At 36.5% G+C, this 22,852-nt stretch overlaps 1 protein-coding gene across 2 annotated transcripts; it reads right to left on the minus strand.

Annotated features, from left to right (window-relative positions):
• Positions 1 to 18,572, minus strand: Rimoc1 (RAB7A interacting MON1-CCZ1 complex subunit 1). Of its 2 annotated transcripts, none has more exons than XM_020188496.2 (6): positions 18,311 to 18,572; positions 14,790 to 14,896; positions 12,106 to 12,249; positions 10,797 to 10,928; positions 9,961 to 10,075; positions 1 to 4,791 (listed from the first exon to the last, which is right to left on the minus strand). In XM_020188496.2, exons 1-6 carry the CDS (start codon positions 18,408 to 18,410, stop codon positions 4,505 to 4,507), a joined length of 885 nt encoding a protein of 294 aa, XP_020044085.2. In that variant the 5' UTR covers positions 18,411 to 18,572; the 3' UTR covers positions 1 to 4,504. The 2 variants fall into 2 exon arrangements, with proteins under 2 accessions (XP_020044085.2, XP_073933643.1); XM_074077542.1 differs by lacking the exon at positions 18,311 to 18,572 and adding an exon at positions 17,536 to 18,241.
• Between the last annotated feature and the right edge of the window lie 4,280 nt (positions 18,573 to 22,852).

A 22,852-nucleotide genomic window follows, 5' to 3' on the forward strand; every position in this document is an offset into this window, starting at 1 on the left:
TGAGGGAATACGACTTTATTTTTTTTAAAAAAAAAAGTGTATGCGCCAAAACATTTGACTTGGAAATTTTCACTACAAGTAGGAAAAAAAAAAAAGAAAAACTTCTAAACACCAGCACAAATACATAATATATACTTTAACTGTGGCTTTTCTTTATGTAAAACTTCTCTAATACGCTATCTCATATTGTGTTAAAAAAGAATACAGGAAGAATCGCAGAATCCTGGATTTTGTGGCACATGGTACCCTATTGGGAGTTAGGAAAGGGGCCCTGGAAGGTGACAAGAGAATAGAGACAAACAATCTAAACCATGTCAACAGCTGTGGGTTTTCAAAAACGCCATTAAAATGAACCTGGGAATGCCTTTAGACAGCTCATAATCGAATGATCATCACAGAATTCACAGCAGGATTGAAAAGCTAGGAATGTAATTTTACGGTGGGATTTTAGTCATGATTTTCACCTCACTCTATGCAAAGGAATAAAGAAAAGTTATGGTTTGTACTTTAATCAGCATTAACTAAATCACTGCAGTCAGAAACTATAAAGGTAGGAAAACTGACTGGCCCTTAACTAATTCTTAAAGCCTAGTAAAATTCATACTGGGCAAAGAATCATACAAATTTAAACACTAAAAAATCCCTTAACAGAGTTTAATTGTAGTAACAGAGAATTCAAACTGGAGAGAAAATTATTTTCACTAGAAGTAGGAAAAACTAAACACTGGCATAAATACACATGCATACTTAATTCTAGCTATATTAAATGTATGTAATGTAATACTTCCATAACATGACATCTATTATTTTGCTAAAAAAAAAAAATACAAATAGAGAACTACATAATCCTGTAGCAGATTCTGTGACACATGGAGTACCCCTTATTGGAGGTAGAAAAGGTAGAGACAAAAGGAAGACAATTTAAAATGCAAAAAAAAAAAAAAAAAAGCCTTTAGATAACTCTCAAACATTAGGAAATCCCATACTGAAGAAAAACCCTTTACATGTAACAAAAATGAGTTGTTAAACAGTGGCTCATTTCTTAAATTCACTATTAGAACTTCCATTAGAAGAACTTTACCAATGTACTAAATATACAAGGCATTTAACTAACAGGATGGAATTTGAAGAAATAAGCACTAAGCAGTAGATAGGTGCTTAGATGTGCCTTCCCAACCACTCTAAATAAAATAGCAACCACCCCAAGTGATACTAGTCCCTTATATATACCCTACATTATCTTCTTAGTCATCACTTAACACGCCACACATTTTCTCCCAGTAGAATACAAGCTTCATTAGAAGAGTTTACAAAGCTTTATCCTCAGTGTGCAGGACAAAATATGGCATGTAGTAGGCACACAGTAATTGATGAATGAATCAATAATAGTACTTTTCTTATGTGGAGTATTTGGTATTCTGAAGTTATTTTATTCTAAATTAAAGAAAATTTACTTAGTGGGTTTTAATGCATACAAAAATGTGTTGCTCATTTATAACACACTAGAGTAGAAAGTACTGTAACTACTATGGTCTACAAATTCTTCTCCAGTTGTTGGGGGGATGGAAAGTTGTACAAAAAGCACCCTCATAATTGTACCAACTAGTGAGTTCACAAGGTCTATAAGGCAGTCCCCAGCTCTGAAGAGAAAGTCCTCTTCTCACATTCAGAATGGAACTAACACTTTACTCCTGTGAGGACTGTATATACCCCTATTTTCCTTGTCAATCACTGCTGTGTACAGGCATGGCAGTTTGGAATCCAATAGCAGCAATCCTTTGTGCAGTTTGGCATTTAGAATCATGCCTCATTAGTTCAAAAACATTAGTAAGAACCTACCATGCATTACATGCTATCAGTAAAGGTAAATTTTAAAAACCTGCTCAGTATTAAGGAAAATAATTACAAAGCAATGTGATTAGTGTGATTAGTGTGATAATGTGAGGGGGAAGAGTATGGGAACACAACAAAGGAACATTTAATTTTGACTGGAAAGCGCTAAAAAAGCCTTTGGACGCAGGATCACTGAAGCTGAATCCTAAAAGGTAAATAGGCATTTACTTGGCACAAAACAGGATGCAGAGGTACCAATGTCTACAAAACAAAACCTCAGATTGTCAACTGAGGTTGAAAAACATAAGCACACTTGAGGAAGAAACTGGAAGTACTGTGATTACTTGATCATGATCTCCAAAAGGATGGATAGTCTGTGGCTTCTAAAACCGTATTAAAAATTATTTAAATCTTTACACTTAAAAAGCAAAGGTATTTTCATGACAAAACCTGCTAAAATGCTAACTTACATAAAAATCTTCGTGGCTATTTAAGGATAAGTCAGGAGGGCTGGACAGAGATGGGGAGTTTTGCTTTGTACCCAAGGCTCTATCAGAATTTTTATGCTTATCAAAAAGGAGCCTGGGGTTTCAATGTTTGAGGAACAAGGTCTGGAACACAAATATGTATGTATAGAAATGAGGCTAGGAACATAGGAATTCTGTGTTTCTCTGCTCTGTGGAAGATCCAAAATGAAAAATCAAAGCAGAAAAGCTTTTGCATGAAAGATAATGATTTGTTATTTGAACATACCAAATTTAAAATTTCTCCAGGATATTTGTCTTAGTGGAAACATTTAATAGGCAGTTAGAAATAAGATTTAGAGAACAAGAAGAAGGCTGGGTTCAAGATACTGATTTGGGAGTCAGCAATATTACAGGTGGTAGAAGCAATGGCTATGAATGACACCATATGACAAGAGTATTTAGAAAAAAAGCAAAGGAAAAAATGAAGAGAACAGAATTCTAGTGATGATCAATACCAAAAAGGTTAGGCAGAAAATGAGAATCTATATGGAAATAGCATAGATAAATGCTGTAGTTTAGATTAGCCTTCATCACGAAGCAGTATCTCTAAACCAGGGAAAATGAATAAATATTAGTTAACGTTCTTACAGTCTTACTTTCCATATGATGGAAGGGCATAGGGCCTGAGGAAAGCAATAGAGTTTGGTTCAGCTACGGTAACAACAAAAGCCTTTCAGTAAGGGTTCTTCTAAAGTCAAGTGAGATACTTGTACTGATTCCACATTGAAGGGTTGTAGGCCCTTCCCCCAGAACTCAGCATTCTAAAAATGGACAACAGAATCACTCAATATGGAGAGCTTGCAGAAAGAACAGGCCAATGGGCAACAGAGAAACAGGAATGAGTGATAGTACATATGGTAACTCATGAAGCTGACAATGGTCAAATAAGCAAGAAAACTTAAAAGGGGCAAACAGTTGAGGAATAAGGGCAGCAGTCAAGAAAAGAAGGCTGTAAAGATGCTACAGACTGGAGAATGAAAGGAGACATCAAAAAAGAAGGAAAAAAGCTGGTGAGATGAGAATTGTCATCAGGTACCAAAATTTTAAAAACTTAAGAAAGAAATTCAGGATGGTGGATTTTCAAGGTGTAGCCATGGGAGTGTCACTGGAATACGATGAAGTTACTGTGACAGAAGTCTAGTGTATCAGCAGATCATCCCAAGATGACAACAGGAGTTGAGGTAGGCAAAAAGACAGTGAGCAAGATATCAAATTGGGCTGTTTGGCCTTTAGCATTTCACCCTCACTATTAAAAGCAAAAAATATCAAAACTTTAATACAGTATAAAAAGATGCTCCCTAAAAGCATCTGAACTAATGATGGACTAAATGAACTTGGTTTCTATCTTCATTACTTGAGAAACCATGTGTTTTATTTTAAACAAAACAATAAAATCATCTTTCAATTTCTATTGATTAAATGCCTAAAGCAGAAATTTAAAATATGGTTAGTAATATTGGCAAAATAATTAAGCCCAACAATTCCTTTGTGGAGTCTTTTTTTTTAATCTATGTTATTAGAAATGGAATCTAAATATTTGTTATAATCTTTCATTTTGCCTACATTTATATCCCATAGTATATCTATTTAAAGCAATATGGTGAATTTACTTTAATCTTTGAAGCATAGTAATCTTCAAGGTAGATTAAATTTTGTCATATATTTTGCCACAATCAAAAACTAATAACCTAGTCCGTCAATCCCAGCACTTGGAAGGCTGAGACGGAAAGATCATAAATTCAAGGCCAGCCAGAGCTACACAGTGAGCTGGTGATCAGCCTAAGCTACATAGTGAGATTCTGTCTCAAAAAACCAAAACGACAAAGACAAACAAAAAACCCCCAATATTAGAAGAAAAACTTTGTAAAGCTAAATTGGGTTCCTCCTTCTAGCAACAGGATATCTGTAATTCAAACTGACTTAGAGTAACATGTATGCCATTTTAGAAATTATGGAATCATTTCTTCACAGGTTTAAGAATATATAGTGAAAGATGATAGCATTTAGAGAAGGGTAACCATATTGGATATCTTTATGTAGTGTAATAGTCTCAAAATCAGTGGCAGTATGTCTTCTTTTCTGAAACCTTATTTTCCATTTCAAGGAAAACAACAAGTAGTTAACAATAACAAGTGGTTCAAAAGCTATTTGTTACAGCGATGCTGAAAGAAGTTTAAAATTTGTTTTGCATTTGTTGTATTCCACTCTTGTTCTTTCAGGGGTCCTTCACACACAGATACATACTTTTTCAAAACTTTTTCTCCTACTTCTCGGAAATCCAAAAGTCCTTTGTGCACACTGCAGGTTGCTCCAGAAACACCAGTCTCCACTTCAGGATTTTCTGGCTGCTGATCTACACAGTACTTCAATCCCCAGTAGCACATTTCTCCACTGTACATCATAGCCAGCAAATGAATGTCACTAAATATTCCTGGGAAGGTCATTACATTGAGAGATTAGAATTAAAAGTTTAAAAAGAAACCCTAGTTATTAACATTTTAATAAATTTCTTGTCATCTGCACTTTTCATCTCATTTAACAACAGCACTTAGCAAAGCCCCAAATCACTAACATAATCCTAATTTTATCAGCACTTCTACCACTAGCTTATCTATAAAAGAGGTTTCTCACAAAAACAAAAACAGAGGATTATCAAAGAATTTTTTCAAAGAATAATTTAAGTGTTCTTAACCTTTTTGGGGTCCACTTTAGGATCTTTTTGAGATTAATTTCAGCCTCCTAGGAATATACCCCAAATTCTTTAGACAATTTCAGAATTCTCATAAACTCCATGAATCCCATTCACAGATACAACCTTTATTTTGGGGTATGCTCTAGGATCACTGATAAAGCTACAATTGAGTATCTTACATCTCCTTTGAGACTCAGGGTATAAATCTGAAAAACAAGGACTACAAATGCCTGAACTGATGGAATTTTCTTAAGGAACACATGAAATAAAAATGTAAGCTTTTCAGAAAACATATTATTAAAATGCATGCTCATTTAATATCTTAAGGCTACTAAAGTACAAACAAATGATTTATTCTAATGTGCAGGTACTTGTGTGATTAGAAAAAGTTACCTCAGAAAAATGAGTGCAACAATCTCAGCCGCTCACCTAATATGGTTCAACAGAATCTATGACTACAATGGTGCTACGATGAAAAATTCAACTTTCAAGTCTGCTGCAATTTCTACTGTTTCGAATCTACCACAGCTTTTTAGTCTCAGAATATGTCCTTTTAGCTATCACTGTCACTACACCTCAAATTCCATTTATAAATTATAGCAAAAGAAGCAATAAGTTCAGCTGAATAGCTGACTCATTAGATTATATCAGTAAAAAACATTAAAGAGCAGGATGTGAGATTGCACTCACAACAATAACAGACTGTATTATATTATACTTTATAAAGTAACTTCTACTTAATAAGTAAATGCATATTACAAATTATCGTTTCCTTTTACTTTATTCTTTTGTAGCTAAAAGATCATAAACCGATTTAGTTATTCCTGGTGGGGGTAGGGATGGGGAAGAAAAAACAGTGCAGGGTGAAACTTTCCAGCAGAGTAGAGTCTTGGGGGAAGGCACTGAAGTACACCCCACAAAGTGAAGCCACCTGGGAAGAGTGAAAAGCGATTGCCTAAGGGATGATCCTAGATCCAATTTATGCCCCACTCTTTAGTTTCATTTTCTGTATTAGCAAGAAGGAGTAATTGCTTACCAAGGTACACAGATATGCTATGGGAAGGTGTTACTAGAGACAATGAATAGCTCTATGATAAAGATGCAAACTTTAGTGTGCATGTAAATTACCTGGTGATTTACTAACTGCCAGGCCTCAAGTTCAGAGTATCAGATTCTGGTATGGGATTGAATCTAGGAGTTGATTTTTTTTAAACAAATTCCTTGGACCTAGGAATTACCCAGGAGCTAAAGAAATAAAGAAACAAAGGAGCTTATTTATACATTATTTAGTAAATTTTTTTTTTTTTGGGTGAGCCTGGGGTTTGAACTTGGGGCAAAGCAGGTGCTTTATTACCTGAGCCACATCTCCAGTCCATTTTGCTCTGGTTATTTTGGAGACAAGTGTCATGAACTATGTACTCCAGTTAGCCTTGAACCCTTATTCTCCCGATCTCAGCCTCCCAAGTAACTAGGATTACAGGCATGAGACACTAGCACCTGGCATTGTTTAGTAATTTTAACAGCTGAAAATTTAGCATCAGGTAATGACCAAAGGACATTGCAATTATCTTCCTTTGTACATACTAAAAGTAAACAATGCTATGCTGCTGGTCCACTGACTATACTTTTAAAACTACTGCATTAAAATATCAGAGGAAGAGATAAACAATATAAAAATGAGGGACTTTATTCTCCACTTCCGTACAGTCCACTAATCTACAGACACAAAGTCTCTGCCTTCTACGAATTTTCCTTGACTGTTTCTTTTTCTGTTATACTCGGAATGTTTTTTCAAGAAAATCCTTCACTTTGTACTGTGCATGTCCATGGTAAATGCACATGTGACAGAGGGCAATAGTACATGTGACCTCGGGTTGTGGGGGCAGAGATGGAGAAGGGGCATAATAATTAGTTTGGATATGGAATGTCTCCCAAGGCTCATGTTTTGAAGGCTTGGTCACGAACTCATGACACTATTAGAAAACAGAAGAAACTTTAGGAAGTGAGGCCTAGTGGAAGGAGGTTAGGTATCAAAGGCAGGCCCCTGAAGGGGACACTGGGACTTCACCTTTTCATCTTTCTCTGCTTTCTAGTTACCGGAGGTGAGCAAGTTTGCTCCACCATGCACTGGCTCACCACAGATTCTAAGTGAAAGAACCAAGCCAACAATTTACTGAATTTACCTCTGAATTTGTGAGCCAAAATAAATCATCCCCCTTTTATTTACCTCAAGTATTTTTGTCACAGTGACAGAGGGGTGATTAACACAATAATTCATTAAGTGAGAATGAGGGAAGCAAGATGATTTCTATGGGGGAAGTGGTGGGGAGCTGGACTGGAGCAGTAATATCCTTACCTGCCCACATTCTAACCATTTAGTGAGATTTAAGAGATCCTGGGCTTCATAATCATAACCTGCACAGAGCACATAGAAATCTGTATTTTTAATAACGTACCCAGGCAACTAGTGATAGCCCTCGAGAGCTGCCCTTTATGGGATCTAAACTCCAGGTTCTATATTAAACAATGGATCAAAGGACTGCAGGGGGAGGGAGAGTTTTCATTGGCATTTTTTCATAGGGCAAAAATCAAGGGTGTAAAAGCTGGATGGTATTTTGGTTTATGACATTTGATCCCAGGTATACTGGGATAAGGCTATTTTTATAAGTCTTTTATCTGAGAAGGCCATGTACCAACATTAAAATTCTCTGGCTCCACTTTATGGATAAGTGAGGTTTACCAGGTGAAGTAGGATAAAGAGGCTGATGCAGACATTGCTTAATAATTTTAATAGCTAAGAATTTAATATCAGAATGGTGATGTCCATAAGACAATGCAATCAGTTCTCCTTAAAAGTATTGAAAGTAATCATAGTAAGCAAACATTGTTTTTAGTTTTATTTAAAATTGGATAAATGAATACCAAGATCCGGCCACAAAAATATTTTGATGCCTCATATGAAACTTTTCTCTTCACATATTAAGAATTATTCTGAATACTATGAACTTTTTCCCTTAAATACTGTCAATTTTCTCTCTAAATATTTTAGGCTGGCTAACAAAAAAAATAAATCCTCTCTGACAGGGTCTTAGGAGAAATTCAGGCTACAAAAAACAGGTTTCCTAGCTCCTAATCTACTCACATACAGAGAGATGGATTTGGACAAGCAACCTTCTTTAAATGAGAAGCTACTGACACCAGAAGAGGACAGTAGCAAAACACTTGCTGCCTATATTGCTTCCTTTTCCCCCAGGAAATGCTTTAAGACCATATCTGACCCCTTTGATTCCACTGCTGAAGAAGCAAAGCTAGTGGAAAATATGTGCAAAGAATCTAAAGAAGTCACTGATGTCGCAGGTCTCCTAAAGGATAAATTCTAGGCCATCGAGCATCTTATAATGATGAATGAGAGGATGAGGGAAATAGGTGACATTTCTTTGGTTCTAAATAGGATTCAGGTGCCTGCCCTCACCTTTTCCTTTTAAATAGTGTTGCAGGTTAAGAGTTCAATGGGAACAACCTCTGTAGACAGGTTGAAGAGATTTTTAAAAGTCCACTTTAATTGTCTCTAATTACTTAATCAGTTATCTAGAATAATATGTATTTTCCATAAATATGTCAATAACACCCTATGTTTGTCAAAATGTCATGCTGAATGCAGGAGCTCTTCATATATACAATAATTTGTTTTGGAGTAAGATGCTCATCTAAATTAACAGACACTAACAATTTTTGGACAACACTAGACAGTCCTATGATATGACATTTAAACACACCTTTTATTTATTTTTTAACGAAATATTTCAAATCAAAAGAAAAGGCCTGAAGTTAAGAAACAAATAGAAAGAATTAAAATATATTTTAAAATTCTAGTATTTTCCCAAGAAGTTTTATTATGCCTCATGTTTTCCACAAAAAATTTCCATGAGGTATATAAGAAAATAAAGTTTACATGTGTGAGCTCCTCTTACTTGCAGCTATGTGACCTTGATCAGGTCATTTGGTTTACCTGGAACTCAGTTCCTCCATTTATAAAAACAGATGCAAGAAGTTCTCCCCTGCACTCCAGTCTAAAACTCAAAGAGGCTCCATATTCCATTCCTAGAATTTTCAAGTTCCTAGATGCTTGTATCAGAAACTTAAAGTTGTCCCCAATATTCATCCCTCCTCTCTTCCTTATATAGAACCTTAATTTGGCAATATATTACATTAAGGACTATACTTCTTAGATTTCCTTATAGCTAGCTGAAGTCATTTGATTAAATTCTGGCTAGTGAAATGTTGTGGAAATTTTGTAAGAAACTTCTGACAAGGCTGCTCTAGAAGAGCTGACTTGGCTGAAAGAAATTCCAACTGCCATTTCTATAACCTAAAACACAGGTGAGATGGAAGGGACTCCAGGAACACCCTGGGATACAGAGAATAGAAACAATATGCTAAAAAGAGATGCATGCTGTACAATCTGGAAGTAGATTTATAATGTACTCTTTATAAAGTGCCTCCCCTCTAAAGCTAAAGGGCTCTGGTTCTAAATGTGATGGAGGAAAAAGATAAGAACATGTCATGGAACCTCTGTACCAGCTCTGAACCTTTTCTATGTGAAAGAGCAATGAATGTCTGCCTTGTTTAACAGTTACTTCCAGTCTGAAACAAATACTCAAACCTCGTTCTGCTCAGGGCAATGTGAGGATACAAAATGCTCCCAAACTACTAAACCACAGACATCAGAAGTATTTTTCTAGATTACTTGAGAAAATTTTAATCTTTGAATTTCTTAAAAAGCCCTTTTATTATTTTTTTTCTCTAATATGCATGAATTTATGAGAATAAAATCTAGCAAAAGTACAATCTTCTTAATCTTAAGAAAGTTTAAGTCACTTAGAAAACCTTAAAAAGAGATCACATTACCTGCACTCAGTAATTTAGCTGTGTCTAGGTCTTGGAAAGAAACTCCTTCATTCAACTCTATAGGACACCGATAATTAAGCATCTGTAGCAAGTAACTGATTCCATCAACAAGGTACTAAATAAAAATCAAAGCCAACAAATTGAAAGTATAATATACAGAGTTATATAAACATCAATTATACAAACATCAATTATTTTTCCCATTCTTTACTCAAGAGAAAATGGCAATTGTTATGTTTCAGTAGTATAAGGACCCAACATACCAGGACTTTCCTAAGTATATCCCTCCAAACAGTAAAGAGTATGGAAGAAAAAATGTCAACCCAGAACACAAGCTTCAGTAGTATACTTGGCAAAAAAATGTCATTAGAGGAAAAAAGCATAGATATAATAAAGGTGTGTTGAAAAACAACTTATTAAAATATATGCACTAATAATTTAGAATATAATGACTAAGCTTTTGTATATGAAAGCATGATCTCCCCACTTCTAAGCCCTGAGTTAAAACCTTTAGAATAATAAGGCCCTTATCTTTGGATTTCTTCAGGCAAAAAAGAAAAAAAACTTAGAACTTAAAATAGTTTATCTCACATTTTCAAAAACTAAAATCAAAGATATAAAGCATGTAAACACCCTAATTGACAAAATGCTTTCACATGTTATTTTATTTAGTTTTCACCGCAATTCCATTATGTTTAAGATACGCAGCTAATAAGTAAAAGATCTAGAATACAGGCCTAGACCCTCTGTTTCCACTACACTTAGTATTGTAAAACACAACTTTTTAAAATCTATAAATGTCAACAATCGAAAACATATAAGAAATGTCTTTTTACCTTTTCAAGCAAGCCACTTTTCCTCAAGAGCCACTCTCTTCTTTTAGTCAGAGAATGACAATACATATACAGCAAGGCCCCTCGCCTCCAAGAGAGACATTCTAGTAGCTCATCACCAAGCAAGTCACAAGGCTGAAACAGGAAAAAGACATAGCTAAAAAAAGAAACTTGATTTTTGTGTAAGTCAAATCTTGAAAAATTAAGCAATGAAAACACTCTCATTTCACAAAATGTGTCCATGTTTAGCTACTTACACGGGAATGTTTATTTTTAATCATATAGACATTTAAATCTATCATTATGTGAAAATCAAAATAACTCAACTTACAAATAGTTTTACAAAATAATATTTAATATTTTAGTAGTGAATTCTCCTAACATATTTGAAATATGTCCGTGATCTGATTAAAAAGATAAACTTTCAGGAATATGTTACTTGAGGCAAGATCACTATTACTTTATTAGAAAGAACAAAAGAATTCAAGAGTCTATTAAGACATTAGATTGTAAGAATGAAAAGTTCTACACAAAAGTAATTTTCATAAATCAAAACTTTTAAAGTGGTGTGACATTTAAATCTTGGGATGATGTTTCCAAGTTAGCCTGTCCTAATAAATGCAAAGGGCAAGGGAGATATCTAGGTATCCAGTCAACAGGTCTTACAGGTGAGAAATTATTTCCTTGAAGGAGTACCCAGGAATAGAGTTAAAAATCTTGCAATCATCTAAATCCAGATGACAATAAAAAGCATGTGAATCGGTAGCAAGCAAAGTCAAAATAAAGACTATCAGAGATAAGGGTGGCATCCTTGAGGAAAGCCTATGTTTCTAGGATGAAAAAGAGGGGTGTTGCTGAAAAAAGAACAAGAGAAGCCTCTTTACAGATGGAGAAAAGAGCATGAAAGAGATGCAATGACCAATGCTAGGAAAGGCAGCAAATGTTCAGGAAGACCAGGACTATAAATGAGACAACAAATATGGTAATTAAATTACTAGTGACATCAGAGAAAATACAGCACCTGCAAAAGCAAACAGAGAAGAAATAAAGAATGTATGTATTTAAAAAATTATTAGGCATTGCATTACAATTACAATTCTACTATACAAATGTTCTAAAAAATATTTAGTAAAACATGGCATTTTACTGAGACATTGGTCTATAGTGTTAAACTCTCCTAAATTCTCTTCTCCAATGTTAATTTAAAACTGAAATAAAAATAGATTCAAGAAGAGAAAAAAAATTCTCTAAAGAGAATGTACAGTTAAAAACTAACAGCATCCCACCATATTCACAGGAATTCAAAACTTACTTTTGGAACCATATTTTCTTTTACTAAAATTTCTGGTTCTGAAAGAAAACTGATCAGCTCTTTTACTTTCTGTGAAGATGAGTCCTCAGGAAAATCTTCATCTACTAGCTTATTCTCCTCAAAATACGTCATATCCAAAATAGCCTAAAGAAAAAGAGGGAAAAAAAATCTATAAATGATAAGCTTGAAAGAATAACTTTATGTGTGTTGTTTACATGTTATATATGTCAAATAAAGCATCTATCTCATAATCTTCCAGATAGTATCTAAATACAGAAAGTAAGCAAAATGTCTAGTTGTAAACATAATTTGAGACAGATGTTATAGAAAATTTCATAAGTATTTTACTAAAATACTGAATTAATGATTATTTTGTTACTCCAGAAACAAAATGAAAACCTGTTTGGCAGTCACTGGGATTTGAACTGAGGGCCTCGCACTTGGTAGGCAGGTGCAATACACCTTGACCCACATGTCCAGTTGAGATTGAAGTTTTAATTAACATCAGATCATATGCAAGTATGAAAATGCAATGAACAACTGTATTTTTTGGTCTTTATACATGTAAAATTCCTGAAGTTTTTCTAAATGCCTACAATACTAAGATCATGTAGTTTTTTCTTTATATTGAATCTTCAGGGGATTTGCTTTCCTAAATGCACAATCAGTATTTGGGAGATATATGAACTGCCATCCAATTGTGGAAGTATACCATCAATGTAAGCAATTCCTTTATCATTTTTTAATATACTGGACTAAGACTAAGGAAACTGGGTTCTAGTGTCAATTATACCACTAGTCACCTAACTAAACAAGGACAAATCAACTGAGTTAGCTTCAGTTTCTTCACTAGAAAAATATAAATTGGATTAAATGTCTTTCAAAGTTCCTTGCTATCAGGATAAAATAAATTAATACATGGAAAGCACTTTAAACATGACCTAGTCCATAACTGGTGGTGTTACTATGTGGAAGATCTAAGCCAGAAAAGAGAAATCTTCATGCTATCAAAGATGATCTGTTGATTCAGAACCATAAACAGGGTTCCAGAAGGTATGGGAAACTTAAAACTGTATCTCTAGGTCTTTTGCTTTATTCTTTGAAGTTAAAGTGTTTACCACACTTTGAACAACATGAGATGATACCCACCATAAGGTGACAAGGAAAGTCTTCTGAAAGGAAAGAAAAGCCAGGTAAGACACCTGCCAAATTATAAAAGTTCTTAGATGTTTGTCAATAGCTGTTACAGGCTCATTCGGCTATATCTGGAGGCAGAAACCATCTTTATGTACCTCCTAAAGGAAAGCACAGGGCCAGGTATGCAGATACTCTAAATGTGCATTTGTAAACTTAACCACTACTCTAATTTCTATAACTACTACATCTTTATTTTCCCTTAGCAACCAAAATAGGTACACGAAAACACCATATTAACTACAAAGTGTTATACAAGTGTTAGTTACTATTCTGACATTACATCAGCAGTGTTTGAGAAAACTGAAAAAACAGGTATTGTCCACAAAGAGGCCTAATGTGAAAGGAAAGTAAAAGAGAGGACACAAAAATCTTATGAATGTGCACAGAACAAGCAAGCGGAGTGCTGTTTAGAATTCAATGGAAAAGTGAATTTCAGAGGGGGGAAACTAGGGACCTTAGAGTCCCCAGCTCCCTCTAAAACCTCCAACAATGAAATTTTATTCAGCCACAAATAGGAATGAAATTTTGTCATTTGCAGATAAATGGACGGAACTGGAGAACATCATCTTAAGTGAAGTTAGCCAGGCTCAGAGGCCCAAAATCTGTATGTTCTCTCTCATATGTGGAATATAGACCTAATACAAATGCAGCAATATTATGAAAAACTGGTCACGCTAAGGGGAGGTCACTTACGAAAGGGGTAGGGTAAAAAAAGGAAACTAAGAAGATGAATGGTTGATGTACTCTCTATACAAGAATGAATACAGAAATCTTAAGCCGGCTAAAACCAACATAAGAAAGAGACTAAGGTAGAATGAAGAAAAATAGTGGAGATAAACCAATTGGGTTTATAATACATATACATGGAAATATCACGAGGAAACCCCTATAGCTACCTTTATCACAACCAAGCAAAGATGTCATTTTTTTTCCTTTTTTCTTCTACAAAATCAGGAGAACAAGAGGGTGAACAGGTCTGGGGGAGGGAGGTGTTTAGTATCAGTTGTGGGGGGGTGAGGAGATGGTAGAGAAGGGGGATAGGAGGGTGACTACGGTGCAAAAACTGTGTATACATGCATATAAATGCAAAAATGGTATCTGTTGAAACTATTCCAGGAATGGGGAGAAAGATAAGGTAGAGCAGTGGACAGGGTGATTCCAAGTATGATATATTTGATATAAGAACTTTTGTAAATGCCACAATGTACCCCCACCCAGCACAACAGTTAAAAAAAAAATGTACCTAAAAATAAAGAGGTACATGCATTAATATTCTGATTAATTATTCATTAATAACTACATCCTTAACACATCTAATAAATCTTACTCCTTTGCATACTGCCTCAAACTTTCTAGTCCATACACAGATAAAAAAAAATCAACACTTTAAATAAAAATTAAACTGATTTCACTACTTCTAAACTTTAGACCTACCACCTAAATAATCAGTTTGTCCTCAAAACACCAGTGTTCACATGTTTTAGTACCTGTGTATAAAGTTCTAGAAGATTTGATGGATTTGAACATTCTTTCTCTTCTCCACACAATAATTTCAATTTTTCTAAAGCTGCAGAGGCCCTAATTAAAAAGTGATCTGTGAAAAATAAAAACATAATGATTACTTCACATAAATTCAGAGTGCTATCTGAAAAGATGAAATTATACTCTGACATATGAAGAACCAGCAAGTCAGTAATACCTTATCCAAAACATGAAGTATATCATAATACCCAACACTAAGGAAGTAAGTTTATCACAGAAATTTATTCTGCTAGATTCACTATCGCTAATTCTTTTTTTTTATTATTCGTATATTCATATATGCATACATTGTTTGGGCCATTTCTCCCCCCCCACACCCCTCTTCCTCCTCCACCCCCTCCCTCTCCCCCACTACCCCCTTGTTTCTAGGCAGAATCTGTTCTGCTCTTATCTCTAATATTGTTGAAGAGAAACTATAAGCAATAATAAGGAAGACAAAGCATTTTTGCTAGCTGAGATAAGGATAACTATACAGAGAGATTCCTAGCATTGCTTCCATTGCTTCCATGTACAAATGTGTTACAACCCAAGTTGATTCATCTCTACCTGACCTTTTCACTAGTTCCTGATCCCCTTCTCATATTGACCTTTGTCGCTTTAGGGTTTCTCTATTAGTTCCTCTGAAGTGGGGACATCAAATACTATCATGTTTTGGGTCTCTTACCTATCCCCATACCTCCTGTGTATGCTCTCCCCTTATTATGTGACCCAAGTCCAACCACATAGCTGTGTTTGTCCTACTGTCGTTAATTCTTAAGTGCAGTCTACGTCATTACAGTGCTTCTTTTATAATTTTGATGCACTCAATATTTTTTAATATTTAATATTGAAACAGGACAAATACTACACATAAATATATAGTAGTTTCTACTGAAACATGTAATTTCATGTTACTATGTTTTCTAAAAAATGACTAGCCAAATCAAACCTTCATAAAATGATCAACAGTATAAGCAGTTACAACTTTATCATAATTGTATTTACTGGAGATTGAACTCAGGGCTTCAAGTTAGCTAGGCAAGTGTTCTACCAATTGACTCATGCCTTCATTCCTTTTTTCTCTTAGTTTGTTTTTGATGGGTCTCCTGTTTTGTCCAGGCCAGCCTGGCACAGTAATCCTCCTATCTGAGCCTCCTGAGTAACTGGGATTACAGAAGTGCCTCACCACACCAGACTATAATTTTTTTTAAATTAGTATGTATAACAAAATACCTCATTCCTTCAAATCCTGGAACAAAATTCTTCTACTAGTATGCCTTCTAATCACAACACTCAAGATCCCCCTTCACTATCTCAATCACAACACTCAAGATCCCCCTTTACTATCTCATTTTCCCCCTTCTCTACTGTCACACTGATTTTCCTTCATATGATTTCAGATTTCCTTATGTACTCACACCAAGGTACTATTCATTCTTCTGTAAAACCTCACATAGTAAAATTTAGATATGACTACTACAGTGTATGAAACTAAAGTCTCTGAGGTTCTCCAAAGGACTGTATTACTGGGAACTAATTTCTTTAGAGGCTATTTCCTCCCTTTTTTCTAACTCCCTTTATATTGGGGACTGAACCCAGGGTTTTGTGCATTCTAGGCAAGCAGTGTACTTCCAGCCCTTTTGTTTGTATTTTGTTTTTAAGACAGGGCTTCACCAACTTTGCTAGTGCTGGGCTCAAACTCACAATCCTCTTGCCTCCACTTCCCAAGTAACTGGGATTACAAAGTGTGGGCTACCATTCATGGCTGTGGCTTCTATTTTTCTTAAATTCCCAGATTATTAAATGTAAAGACTTGTCCTGAACTCACTACTCATTGCTGAAGTAGTATATAATATAAACTCATGGCATAATTACTATAGGAGAGGTGTCGTGGCAAAGCCCATATAAATTATTATCTTGGAAAAGCTCATATAAATGTGGTGTTTTGCCAGGCATGGTGTACATGCTTACAGTCCCAACAGTCATGAGGCTAATGCAGAAGGATCAAAGGTTTGAAGTCAGCCTTCAGGCCTACCTGGATTATAAAGGGAGACTGTGTTTTTAAAAACAAAAATAAACAAATTACTTTTCTTACTGGAACTAGGGGTCAAAATAACAAGTAGCAAAATAAACTATAAAAGTGATCTGTAACAGCTAAATATCTTAGACACAATAATGACTTGCAATTATTTCATTGAATTTGAGTAAGACAATAGGTACTGCCAATCCCTACAATCTAGTATAAACATAATTGTTACATTAAAGGGCACTCTTTGAATGTATATTATTCGTGTTGTACGGGAAAAGAATTCAAGTTTAATTCAAATGCATGCAATCTGTTTTAATTAAACTTCATAAGAAAATCTTGCTAGTAATACTGTAATAAGATTTCAATACTGAAATTAATAATGTGGACAGCTACTGCTATAATTTAATTTTAGTAAAATTTCAAAAATATAAAGTGTCCATAGAAGAATACAGAACACCTGACTTTTATTTACAGGCCTTACTGTAGACTAGATTAAAGAATTCTTGCAAGAAAAATGAAAATGGTTTGCGGTTCAGCAGTAAATAAACAAAAATACATATTATTTGGTCTCTATGGACTGCTCCAAATAGAGACAGAATTAGAGATAATCTGGATACACTTCCAGGTAACAGTTACTACTACTCATGAACTAACTATTCATGTGCATCTTAGAATTCACTTACCACAAACCAAAAGAGAAGTTAGCTTCAGTGTGTTCTGTGGGTCTTTGAAGAACATATGGCCCAAAAAAGAAATAATCCAGCAAACAACTGCCACTGAGATGATTAGATCTCAGTGATCTCATTAGATCTTTGCACTAATGTCCCTATTCATGAACAGGGAACTGGACTTAAAGTCACAAGATCAAGGTTAATTCCGAAGCCAATTTTTCCTAAGGAAACAGCTCCAGAACAAGCGCCCTTGTGGGAACTGAGATGATGCATGTGAAAGAATCACCCAGACTGACACCACTGTAAGGCTCTTCCTTAGGACAGTTCACAGTGGAGTTTTGAGTCGAAAACATAAGATAGAATGAAAAGGTGGAGCTGTCACACATGTATCCTTCTTTACTGGATGCCAAGTCACCAGGACTAGTTTGAGTACTACCGGTTTAACCATTTATTCACATGTCCCTGTGTACTTTCATTCGGTTCTAGCCTTTTCCCGGTCTTTACGCAGAGGGTTAAACTCCACACCGCAGATCTGGCTCAGACATAAACAAAACAGATTTCATGGACTATGAAAAATGCCGTTTGGGAAGCAAACGCCTTGCAAAGTGAGCTGTCAGGAGAAGGCAAGCGACCGCGCGGGCGAGGGGTCCAGAAGCGCAAGCCTCGGGCAGCCAGGACCACGGACCTCCAGGGACCCCAGGCCGCAGTCTTCACCCCTGACGACCACCGAGCGCCGGCCCTGCACCACCGTCCGCCCCGCCCACCTCCCTCGCCTCCCCTCCCTCACCGTCTTCACCCGCGGCTTCGCTAAGCTGCTGTATATGGGCCTGAGCCAGGTCCCCGAGCTCTTCCACCCGCCTTACCACACTGGAGAGCGCGGCCGCCATGGCCACAACGGGCGGGCGCGCCCGGGCCACGTAACCGCGCCGCCGGCGATCACCTGATCCCAGGGCGCAGGCGGCGTGTGGGCGGAGCTTGCCGGGCGGGTGGGAGGACAGAAAACGTAGGGAGGTGGGGAGAAAGCCCGCAAAGGTCGTTTGCGGTCGTTCGGGTTGTTTCTTTTCTCCCAGACTCCCATAATTCTGTGCACCAATGAGCCTTTCGGGCGGGTGTAACGCAAGGGCACACCTCCCGCCCGCCCCCTCCTCTAACCCAATCGGCAGCCACCGGGACCCCAGTCTGGCCCAATGGGAAGACGACTTTCTCGGCAGGCGCGAGGAGTAGCGCGCGGCCTCCGCTAGTTGACAGGAAGAGGGTGGACCGAAAGTCCGGAAAGAGGACTAACGGCTTTGGCCCTGTAGTAAAGGAGGTTGCCTAAAATAAAATGGTTATAATCCCTTGGTCAAAAACGGAAAGCCTGTTGGGCCCCGTCGTGGTGCATCCCACGCTCAGAGAGATTGGGGGTGGAGGTCGGGAGCTCAAGGCTGTAAACACGAGTGGACGTTCCTAGCCTATGTAGCTGAATATCTTTTCTAATGCAGTTCTAGCATTAGAAAAGGCAGGCGCTCTACCACTTGAGCCACTCCACCAGCCCTGAAAATCGCTCTTCTAAATCTGAGTTTTGCGGTGGAGTTTATCTCTGCAGCTACAAAACGTTCTGTTGCAGGTCCTCGTGAGTCCCTGAGGCCCTAATGTGCATGATGGTCATCTCAGCTGGAGTTCCAAAGCACTCAAAAAGTCCATTCCTGACTGCTTTCTTACCTCTGGTCAAACAAATCTTTAATGCTGGTTATTAACTTTCTGCGTGACACGATATATTTCGAATTATCCCATCCTATTTTACTACTTATAAGGTAGGGGATTTTGTTTGTTAATAGAAACTACTGAAAGGGAGATTCAGGGACAAGCAAAGAAAGCAGTCTCACCACAGAGATACACAGATGGCAGCCAGCTCTTACAAATAAGTAATAAACGAAGTGTTTAAAGTCAAAAAATTCCTGTACTAGAAAAGAAGTAACTTTTATTCAACTACAGTTTGTTATTTTTACTTTAGGAAACACATGAATAGAACAAATGAAAGATACATTTGTAGATTTTTTTAAATCTCAAATTAACTCAATATCATTGTGCCAAAAATATCTTCTAAGAGAAATACTTGATCTCATTTGTACTACCTCCCTCTCTACTGATATATAATGGATAAATTCCAATTAGCAAAGAAGAAATTAATTTCTGGGGATGTTTATTTTAAAAACTATTTTTAAATATAAAATTCTTGCTTGTGGCTCGGCACCAGTGACTCACGCCTGTAATCCTAGCTACCTGGGAGGAACTAAGATCAGGAAGATCATGATTCCAGGCCAGCCCAGGCAAACAGTTCAAGAGAGCCAATTTCCAAAGTAACCACAGCAAAGTGGACTGAAGGTATGGCTCAAGTGGTAGAGTGCCTGCTTTGGAAGCATGAAGCCATGAATTCAAACCCAGTTCCACCAAAATATGAATAATAAAAATAAAAATTATTGCTTGTCCCTGAATTACTAGTACTTAAAATTTGTACCATTCTTTTGAAACCTTCCTTTAACTATTTTATAATTTTATAGGGGTCTTATTTCCTCATATAAATTTTCCAATCTGCTACAGAGCTTAATATATATGCATATATGAATGACTAGTCATATATGAATGACACCAGTGACTTTGTTAAGCATTTGCTCCCTTTCTCATTTAGTAACCCATTATTGGACCAGGCACTGTAAAAATAAACACTGGAATTATAGCAGTAAATAAAATTAATATGATTCCTATCCTATCTAGTAAGGTAATACAGAGATAATAACAAAACAACTGAAAACAGTTTTAGAAATTGTGGAAGGTGCTTTGAAGCAAAAACAAAGGACAATGACTTGATTTGAGGGATTAGAGAAGGTATCTCTGAGGAAATGATATTAACACCTACATGATGAATATCATCAATCAGGTAAAGGGCTGAGAGTGTGTATCAGTCTGCAACCAATCAGGAGAGACAAACCACATAGTGGTTTCAGCACATAGTGCTGAAAAAAGGGATGAAGCATTAGGATGACAAGTTCAAGGCCAGTTGGGGCTACAGAGCTATACCTAGTCAAAAAAGGATAGATGGAGGGAAAGAAGGAAGGAAAGAAGGGGAAAGAAACTACACAGTAATTAGAACAGGGAAAATTTGATACAGGAATTATTGACTATAACAGGAGATGGGAATGACAATGTATTGGCTAGTAAAAAGTAAGAAAATCTAAACAATAAAGGAATAGTAAGTATAAAGAACAGCTGTTAGCTGTTACCACTGGGATAAAGATACAGACCTTGTTGGAGAGCTTATGACCATGGGCCACTGGATAACAGAGAAGTCACTGTGGTCCACATCAGTGAAACTTCCTGGAACTCTATCCTCTGGAACTTACTAGAAAAATGTCCTCTAAGGTTGCAGTGAAAGCAGTTAATGGAAAGTATCTCATGGTAGCCGCTCTTCAACTGCTGAACGACCGGAGAAGCTGCTGATTGCCATGCATTACAAGAGTCCAGTGCCTGGAGAAGCTACTTCAGTGGTAGGACCCTGGTGTCATGAAGCTGCTTCAGGAGACTGCCAAGAAAGGACACCCAAACCAGGAAAGACCTTTTGGTTCCTGCAATGTCTCTCTAATTCTCTCTCTTAACATAGTATCAGATGACAAAGGAAAAAAAAAAGTGTAAATTACACAGATATATTTACACAAAATAGACCAAAAGGATAAGTTGGAGGTGAGAGGCAGTAAATCTATACCTGGCAGAGTGTGGTAGAACATATCAGGTGCAGTAGATAACATATGCAAAGATTGAGTTTGGAAAGAGCTAGACAGTTTAGAGAAATGAAAGAAAGCCACAGACCCTGCAGTGAAAGGGAAAGTGGAGGAAGGGGAGGCCTAAGATCATATGTGGAGTTTATCTCTTGAGTACAACTGTGGAATGGGGCCCCAAAACTTAGGCATGAGACCCCTAGCCATGTCTGTATCAATTGGCCCTGTCTTGTGACCATTAATTGAATGTTTAAAGAATACTGGCCCTTTGTGCATATCTACTATATGCACTATATTTTCCTGATAGCTACTAGGGACATTGGAGTATAAGAGACTTGGGTTCAAATACTGTCTCTATGCTTTTACACTTACTATAAAATAGTGGGAAAGTTAAATAAATTTGTAGGCCCTGAATTCCTCATCTGCAAAGTGAGGATCACTATAACTATCTACTCCTTGAGTAGATGCAAGAGTCAAATTAATTGATCCATGTAGGGTATCAGTGTATCCCCCAACATGAAGTAAGATGAGTAAATTGTAATTAACTCTAACCATAATCCATTGAATCTCCTCTGATCATATGCCATTATTGACAAATCTACTGTATAAAAACTATACAATAGAGAAAATATGTAAATTAATGGCCTTCATCCTTGGCACAGTCAGCAATTCTTTCTCAGCTCCACACTCAGTTACTTCCTCTCGAGCCCACAAAGGCATTTAAAAATTTTACTGCTTACCTTATGCCATGGATTCAACAATAAAAAGAAGTTACTTAATATGTACAATAGCATGAATAAATCTCAGGGAAATATGGTAAGAGAAAAATGCTGAACCTAAAAGATTATATACTATATGACTCCATTTTTTGCTCTTGAAATGACAAAATTATAGAAAAAGAGAACAGATTAGTGCTAACTAGGCTTAGGAATGGGGGAATGTGGGTGGAATGAGGCAAGTGGGTATGGTGATAAAAGAACAGCATGTAGTATAACTGTTTTATATCTTGACTTTGGTGGTAGATACAAGACTGCATGATCAAATTTCATAGAAGTAAGTACACACACACACACACACACACACACACACAAAGTTCATGTAAATCTGGTAAAATAAGAAAAGGTCCAGGGATTATATCAATCTCAATTTCCTTGTTGTAATACTATGCTATAGTTTTTCAAGATGTTCCTTTGGAGAAACTGGAAGGGTACAATGAGCTCTCTCTGTACTATTTCTTACACACATGTGAATCTACAGTTATCTAAAGACAAAAGTTTAATTTTGAAAGGCTTCACCGCATTCCTAGTGTAATGCAACATTTGAAGTGGGTTTTGACAGATAGAGGTGGGGACAGAGGGTTAAGGGAAAACTTCTAGTTGGAGAGACTTAAACAACCAAAACAATAGAGAGAGAGAAGTAAAGAATATATTTAAAGAAAAGCAAATGATAAAGTTTAATGGGAATCTAGAGTACCAGTAAGGAAGTACTATTAAATAAACCTAGGAAGAATCTTAAACACATAGCTGGAATTGAGGAATATGGACTCTTTGGAGACTTAGTTATATAGATTGAAAATG

This window comes from Castor canadensis, chromosome 6, assembly GCF_047511655.1.
Source record: "Castor canadensis chromosome 6, mCasCan1.hap1v2, whole genome shotgun sequence".
In the NCBI taxonomy this organism is placed as follows: domain Eukaryota; kingdom Metazoa; phylum Chordata; class Mammalia; order Rodentia; family Castoridae; genus Castor; species Castor canadensis.

Coding starts and splice junctions, on each gene's coding strand:
- Rimoc1 (XM_020188496.2), bottom strand. CDS start 18,410: ATGGCGGCCGCGCTCTCCAGTGTGGTAAGGCGGGTGGAAGAGCTCGGG. Junction 14,897..18,310: donor CGAAGCCGCGGGTGAAGACG/GTGAGGGAGGGG, acceptor TATTTTTCACAG/ATCACTTTTTAATTAGGGCC. Junction 10,929..12,105: donor AAGAAAATATGGTTCCAAAA/GTAAGTTTTGAA, acceptor TTCCTGTTTCAG/CCTTGTGACTTGCTTGGTGA.